Source organism: Thermobia domestica, chromosome 1 (genome assembly GCF_964235325.1).
Source record: "Thermobia domestica chromosome 1, izTheDome1.hap1.1, whole genome shotgun sequence".
NCBI classification, from domain to species: Eukaryota; Metazoa; Arthropoda; class Insecta; order Zygentoma; family Lepismatidae; genus Thermobia; species Thermobia domestica.
Genome location: NC_137454.1, coordinates 291,145,321 through 291,154,168, shown reverse-complemented (window position 1 = coordinate 291,154,168; position 8,848 = coordinate 291,145,321). Strand labels below are relative to the sequence as shown.

The window sequence follows — 8,848 nt, the reverse complement described above, 5'->3', positions numbered from 1 at the left end:
CTTCATAGCATTGGTTTCAGTGAAGATTACAGTGAAATTCAACGTTATGAAACATCTGCTCTTTCACATCCTACAGAAATCACTGTGGAACCAAAAGCATTTATGCTGTTTGTGTTCGATAATGCGGATTTCTACGTGAGAACCATGGATGGTCATGAAACATTTCACAGCCTTGGTGGTGTGCAATGTGTGACGCCAGCTGGTGCTGTCAAGTTTTCTAGTATTGTTGAGCGCCCAAGAAAGGTAACACCTGGAACCAGCATTGGTCAATTTGGTGCTATTCCCATCTTGAAATACAAAAGTGTCTCGCAGAAACCAGTCATCAAAATTGAAGATATATCTACTTTGGAGATACTTGAACCGCCTACTGTATCTATTGGAATGGCTCTTGACTTCTTGTGGATTTGGAGTTTTTCAACAGGACCACAAAAGCTTACTGGATTGAGTGGATACATGCAGTGTATAGAACGAAGCAACAAGGTGTGTGGACTGACATGATTATAGAGCAAGTTCTGATGAAATCCATGAAGACTTCTGGAGGTCTGACGCACGGCCGTGGTTTTAAAGATAGCACACTTGCTAAATGGACTTTGTCAGCACCAACGTGTTCTCAAGTTTCTGCTGCCCTTGAAGATTTCAGTAGTGTGCCAACATCACATCAGATCAACATGTAGAATTAAGAGATTCTCGCATAGGACATGACGAAAAGGCTCTTAGCTTGTTTCAGATTTGGCTATTGGAACATTATCCTTTTCAGTCCACAGGAAATAAACTTTTATCTATTTCTACTGGAGTTGTAGGAGGGGTTGAAATTAACTGTGATTCTGCTATTGAATGTGGTACAAAAGCTATGTTAGCTATGACAGGGAAAAATAGTTTTACCGACCAGCTGCAAAGACGAGATAAAGTGAGACCATTATCATCAGTTACAAACCAGGTTGTCAATATCCGAGGAGAAGAATCTCCAATTAATCACTTGCAGCTCTTCCCGAATGTTGTGTGTTGTAAGGAGTGAAGAGGAATTACGTCAATGTTTTTCACATGAGCTTTCACAAACTCCTTCATCTCTGTTAATGGCTGCATGAGGAAAGCCAACAAGGCTAGCATCATACCAGTTCTTGAAAAACAAGGTGCCTTGTGAGACTTCAGTGCCTTTCTCTGCTTATGTCTGTGATGGTGGTTATTTACTTCATAAAGTTGTCTGGCCATCAGGATGTTGTTACATTGATATGTACAATCTTTATGTTCAGTATTTGCAAAATAAATATGGAGGCAATATAATAGTAATTTTTGATGGTTATTTAGACAGCCTGACAACAAAAGGGGAAGAGCGAGGAAGACGACAGCTGGGTAAGAAGTCTGCTGATATCGTGTTTCATAGTAATATGATGGTAACCATAAACCAATCGCAGTTCCTTGCCAATGAAAACAATAAAACAAGATTCATTTCCGGTCTCACAGATAGGCCTATCCTAGTATCAAGTGGCATTCATGTGAAACAAGCAGATTCAGATGCTGATCGTCTAATTATTGACACTGCTATAGGTCTGTCTACAACAAATGACTGTGTAGGAGTAGTTGGAGAAGATACAGACTTGTTAATGTTGTTACTTTCCATGGCACCAGCAAACTCAAGTATAATGTTTGTAAAACCAGGCAGTACTGTGCGGTCTGAGAAAGTATACAACATAAACAAAATTCAGAATCAATTGTGTGATGTGCAGAACAGTCTCTTATTCCTGCATGCTGCTTCAGGCTGTGACACCACATCAGCACCATTCGGAAAAGGAAAAAAGTCCTTCCTTTTGTTGTTAGAGAGAAGTGAATCTCTTCGCCAACTTGTTTCAGTATTCACACAGCCAGATAAAACACAAGAGGAAGTAGCAGCTGCAGGGGAGAAATTTCTATTGCATCTATATGGTGGTTCTTCTAACGGAACATTGAACTCTCTTCGTTATTTGATGTACGTGAAATGTGTAGCAAATCAACGTTTGACATCACAATTTAACCATTCCACACTTCCTCCAACATCAGATGCAAGTAGATTACACTTCATGCGTGTGTATCACCAGGTGCAGTCCTGGTTAGGATACAATCTGAATCCAAATGAATGGGGATGGAAGACTTTGAATGGACAGCTTCTTCCTATTCCGTGTCTTCAACCTCCAGCACCAGACTTCCTCCTGAAATTAATTTCATGTGCATGCAAAACTGCTGAATGTACGCGCTGCAAATGTAGGAGTGTTGGTCTTCGATGCACAAGTATTTGTACCTACTGCAATGGCCTATAATGTGGAAATTCATATATTACTGATTCTGATACAGACAATTCAGACGATGAGCTTAATGATGAAACAAATGTGCGTTCTCAGAAAGAACCAAACGTTAAACGATTTAAGCTGACTAATCATTAGTGTTCAGAAATCACAGACAGTATTTGTTATTGTTAATAGCATAGTGATCATCGCAGAGATGAGGACTTTTTATTACGTTATTAAATTTACAGTAAAGATTCGATGTGCAAGATTTCGTGACTTCAACAGTTATGTGCAAAGTAAACTGTTAGCTGGACTGGGCATGTCGACGACCGCTAACGTTTTTTGAATGTGAATTGCTTATTTGTAACATGTTATGAAAAACGTTCTAATTCAGCTACTAATGGGCCTATCAGCATGAAACAAAATTATAATCTTTGCAAACTAAGTGCTCTACTCAACAATATTAAAGAAAAGTCATAAATCACTTTAGTTGTGTCTGTATGAAAGCACAAACTGTGTTGAATAGCAAAATATATCAGGTAATTTTAGCTTTAAAGTTTTCTTACATAAAAAATAATTATCATATGAATATGAAAATGTAGTTTATAATAGCTACATGTATGCTGTCTAATATGGTGTTTACCGGATGTTAATATGTTATGTAGTTTAGAAGCAGGGTGTCTTTATTTCAAACCCTATATACCTAACATACTCCTTGGCGGCCATATTGGATTAGCCGCCATATTGGATGACGCAGGCATGGGAGGGGCGGGGACTTTTAATATGTTATTACATTCACATCAAGGACTCTGTGGGCGAAGTTTCAGGAATTCAACAATTATGTCCGGGTTCAGCTCCTAGCTAGCCTGGACTATATGGTAGAGGAGAAAACTGGCGGAATCCAGTGTTTCATTTCATCCGGAACCATAGCCAGTCTTGCTATGCTTACATACTGCACTTTGTATTTACCCAAAGAGTCAATTGCAATTATTCCACCTCTTGGATTTGACTACCGCGATCGGCAAAGTGTAAAAAGCTTTGCAATGGTTGCGGTATATGAGCGAAACAAGAGGTACTGAAATTCAACATTCAGGAAATGGCGGCGAAAGACGATTTGGAAAATACAAGGTGGATGGGTATGAGCCATCTAGTAATACTGTTTATGAATTTCATGGGTGTTTTTTCCATGGGTGTTTGACCTGTTACCCTGATATGCGCCATGAACAGCTTGACGCGTCCTCACCCCATCGTACAAGCATGCAGCAAAGGTACGAAGCGACCGTTATTAAATCCCAATATTTAAAAGAACATAATCTCAATGTTGTTGAGAAATGGGAATGTCAGTGGGATGACCAGGTGAAGTCCGACAAGTCCATTCAAGAGTTTATTAAAACTTGGTGTAATGATGTTGTCGATCACTTGGTTCCCAAGCACGGATTTAATGGCGGCCGAACTGAATGCTTTAATGCCTTGTATAAGTGTACTGATGAGAAGTATATTCAGTATCTAGATGTCACTAGCCTCTACCCCTGGGTAATGGCTCGTAAACCGTTGCCAGTGGGTGCGCCAAAAATTCATAGGGGGCCGGACTTTCCAGAAATGGAAAGTATTCATGGTATGGTTAAATGTACCGTTTTGCCTCCAAGTGAATTATTCTTTCCGATCCTGCCATATGTTGCACATGACCGATTACTTTTTGCCTTATGTCGCACATGTATGGAGGAAGAAAGTGTTACCGAATGTTTGCATAGTGAAAATGATCGTGCTATTACTGGCACATTCTGCACCCCAGAATTGCATAGAGCACTTCAAAACGGATATAAGATACTCAAAATAAAGGAAGTTTGGGAATTTAACCTGGTTGGTGGCGAGGAAGAAAAATCGAATAGTCTGTTTAAAGACTATGTGAATTCTTTCCTTCAAATGAAGCAGGAGGCTTCAGGTTTTCCTGCATCATGTCAAAGCGAAGGAGACAAACAAAAATACATTGAAGAGTATCATGCCCACGAAGGCATACAATTAAATTACAATAATATTAGAACGAACCCGGGTCTGAGGTATATTGCTAAAATATTCCTCAATTCACTTTATGGAAAATGGGGACAGAGAACCGATCTTCCACAATCAAAAGTCGTTGACACTCCGGAAAGACTTTTGACGTACCTGCTGTCACCGCAATACGAGGTACAAACAGTAACACCCATTGGTCAACGCCATCTCCCAATCACTTACAAAGACATTGAAAGCGAAAATAAACCATGGAAGTTTTCAAATGTCGTGCTTGCTTCGTTCATCACGTCATGGGCAAGACTTCGTCTTCATGACCTATTGACTGCTGCAGGACCAGACCATGTTCTTTGTTGTGACACAGACAGCATTATGTTTGTGCAGCGACGAAATAGAGAATCCAATCTTACAACCGGATCCTACCTGGGAGAACTAACTAATGAAGTACCAAAAGGGTGGGAAATCGATATGTTTATTGGATTAGGGGCTAAAAATTATGCGTATAGAATGAAAGAAATTGGGTCGGGAAAATTTGATTATGTATATAAAATTAGGGGAATCACTTTAGACAGTAGAACGCGAAAGGAAATTAATTTTGAACATTTTTACAAATTAATTCAAAACAAAATTGAGAAAAAAGAGTTAAAGTTTCCAGGGAGGATTGTACGTAAGGCTGGGTTTTCTATTGTCTCTAAAACACAAGTAAAAACACATCGTAAGGTTAATAATAAACGACAAAGACTAAACCCTGACAGTGAAACAGATTATCGTAGTATTCCATACGGTTATCGAAGACAAAGTCTTGTTCTATCATAAGTGCATGAATGAAAACAAGAGTGAGTGTGTTGTAAATATGTAAATAGTATTGTAAATATTGTATATATATTAATTGTATGAATGAAAGGAGATGACTATGGCAATTCCGCAAAACATTGCTATACTGCCTCGGATATAGCATATAATTATTCACATCATTGATTTGTTTCTTGCATTCACAAGTACTGGATATTATATTATCCTCATAACTCATACTGCATTGCGTTTAATACCATCGTACACGCATCATCATGCAATGTAAATATGTAAATATTGTATATACGTAAATATTTTTAAATATTGTAAATATGTAAATATTCCAAGTGTAGTAAATATGGAAATATTGTAAATATTCTTTTGAATATTGTAAATATGTAAATATGTAAATATACGAATAAAAAAGCAACAATTATTGGAAAATGTAAATATATAAATAAAAACAACGATTATTCAAAAATATAAAATTATAACTATCACAATTGTAAATATATAACTATATGAATGAAAACGACAATTATTCATTTTTCTATTTAAATATTTATTTAAACCAAAAACAAACCAATAAAAATAACAAATTTCGATATTATGTTTTATTCCTATACATATATACATCCAATATCAATAAGTATGTGTATTCTATATAAGATAAAGGAAGGATACATATACTGCGTCATATCAAGTATCATACAATTAAATTTATTTACATGCTTTAATAATGCTTTATGTGATACTCTTACTTTTTTAAAAATGTGTGTTATGCCTATGTATATTCATTAAACACTAAAGAAGTATGTGTATTCAATATAAGATAAAGAAAAAATGCATATATTTATTTATCGACAATAATAATTCTTAATACGGTATGCTTATATATTTCCCTACAATAACTATTCCGAAATCGTAAGTCCACTTCGTGGACGGTCGGTGTGGTTCGTGTTTCATCGGCGTGCGTCGCCAAAGGACGTCAATGGTAAGTAAATATATTTTATTTATTTATTCAATAATTGTAATTGGTACAACAACTTAAATTCATAATTACAAATTAGTTTCATTCTGCGGTACATTATGTATATATACATCATAAAAAATCGTAATTAGGGATTCATCTCATTGTGCGGAACATTATGTCGTACGTAAATAACAATTACATATGTAAATCACATAAAAATTAATTCATATTATCATTAACACCCATACTCTTTTATAAGTTCAATTACATACATCGTACTCGTTCATGACTTCAACTGCAAAATACTCATTGCGCTATTAGCGTAATTAGACTCTCATTAAAAATACTCATTACTTCAATTACCAAAAAACTAAGATTTTTACGGGTTACCTACTGGCTTATTCTTTTGAACCTTGATTAATGTGCATTTTTACTAAAAAGAAGAAAAAAAAGAAAAAGAATGAAACTGAAACTACCCAAGGAATAGAAATTTTGTAAATTCCATTGAGGCGGGGGACAAAACATGATCCTATGGAGTGCAGAACCGAAATCAGTAGCGTCTCTAAAAGAAAAAGAAAGTTCGTTTGCAAAAGTTGAAAGTAAAGACAATGCTTTTTTTCACGGCAGTAAAGAAACTATTTACCATGAATTTCTTCCAGAAGGACTGTCATTGCAAATTATTATGTAAGTGTTTCGGAACGTTTATGGAAAAGGTTTTGCCTTATGTAGCTTGAATATTCAACACAAGGCAGTTGGTTCCTGGTTTATGATAATCTGTTCATTCATCGGGCTGTAGCCATACGAGAGGTTTTGACCCGAAAGCAAGTGTGTGTGCCCAAGCACCCTCCTTATTCGTCCGATCTGTTTCCTTATGTCTGTTTTCTGTTTCCCAACTAAAGTTACCGTTGAAAGAACGACTCTTTGACGATATTCAAAATATCTAAAGGACTGTGACATCAACTCTTCGGAACATAAACCGGTATGGAGGGGTCGTTTCGTTCGTTGCTTGATCGTGACATCTTTGGTATCGATTCAGAAGGAACGCACTTTGAATAAGGACAAGTATAATTGGATTTCTTATTTTTATTGTGTGTGTGTGTGTGTGTGTGTGTGTGTGTCCGATGGTGGCAATGATACAAGATAGAATATTAATATTGATTCGGTCAGGTTTTATTTTTAAGTTCAGTATAAGGATTTATGTATGTTACATTTTTTCCAGGAAAACCAAAATCATCCTAAATTTAAATTTTCATTATTTCCCTATTATTACATATTATGTTTGTATTACCTAATTCTATGTAAAAAAAAAGAAAGAAAAAGAAAATAAATAATTATAAAACATTGTAATTGGGATGAATAAAAAATTCGTAATGACTGTCTCAATTCCTTAAATAAAGAATTTAGCTAGAAAAAGAATAAATAAAGAAACTGCTGTCTCCAGTTATTTCCATAGAATAAGAACGTCGAATGGAATGGAATGGAACGAAGAGAATGGAAGGACGCTGAGGTAAGTGAACGACTTCATTCTACATTTTATTGTAGTTATTTTGTTGAAAGGATTAGAATTTGTAATTAATATCAATAACTCTGTATGTGTTAAGTTACAATTCATACGTATATTCCAATTCAATGATAATAAGAACAATCTATAATTATATTTTCTGTATTGTATCTTGTAAGCATGTTTACATTTAAAATAAAAGTTTTGTGAATTTTGTAGATAATTTTACTTAACTTTTGTTTGACTTTCAAGGAGGGGACTATGTAAATTTATTTTGTGGGAAAATATCATTGATGAGTTCATAGTCATATTTTACAAATATTTTACTAAAAAGCAATACGAACTATTATAAATGTTAAGTTTGTTTATATGAGAAATAACCTGTATACATTCGTACTGAAGACGAAAACAAAGTAATAGATAAATTGAAATTTATTAAGGATCATTTTTATTCGAATTTAAATTAACAAATCAAAGTTTTTTAAACTCAGAAACTTCGTTTTGTATTCCCATGAAAATTCTGAGCGGTCATGCATCCCTTATGCTCTAGGGATAGCTCTTTATTGTGAGTGATTGTACAGCCACTTGAATTACAAAGTAGCGGTGGTGAAGGCAAGAGGCTTACGCGCTCAACCCCCCCCCCTCCAGTTAGTGTTGTGGTATTGAAAATGGATTCTGCTTACATGCAGTATGTTCCATATGTTATTCCAACGTTGCGATGTTATTGTTTAAAATTTTTCACAAGAAACAAGTATTGTACAGTTATGTTAAAAGAAACTTAATTCACAAAAGCTCTATATTTGACCCTTGATAAGATTTCAGTAAATTACTGTAGTTATATACTGTATTCTTAATCTTTTTTTTTAGCTCCTCCTTTGTAGGATACCCGTCAAAATTTACCATTTGTTGGTGAATCGAATTCAAAAGCTCTCGGCGTGAAAAGCTGGGTGGAACACAGACGCTATTGCCAAACCGAGTCTCTCTTTGGCCAATCACAGCCACCAAATATAGTGATCTGTATTCCTTAGGCGATGGGCTACTCGCCCACCAAATTTCGTTCAGATCCGGGCAGTAGTTACTGAAAAATGATGTACCGTATAGAAGTCAAGCTGAGCTGTCGCTAACCGAGCACGATCACCAAATATAGCCACCTACTGCATATTCTCTAGATCAGTAATTGACAAACTTTTTAAGAGAGAGCAAAGAAAAGAGAATAAAGCTTTAGGTGAGTCAATTTATTTTAAATAATAGTAGTGCTTACTCTTCTAATACTAAACCCTCTTAATGATTGAAGTTTCTCATAATGTGGTACGAACT

The 8,848-nt window shown here is 35.6% G+C and overlaps 1 protein-coding gene across 1 annotated transcript; it reads left to right on the top strand.

The window, feature by feature from the left end:
• The first annotated feature begins 3,314 nt into the window (after window positions 1–3,314).
• On the top strand, window positions 3,315–8,559 carry LOC145680267 (uncharacterized). Its single transcript, XM_081750617.1, has 2 exons — window positions 3,315–4,709; window positions 8,413–8,559. Exons 1-2 carry the CDS (start codon window positions 3,315–3,317, stop codon window positions 8,557–8,559), a joined length of 1,542 nt encoding a protein of 513 aa, XP_081606743.1.
• Window positions 8,560–8,848: the final 289 nt, after the last annotated feature.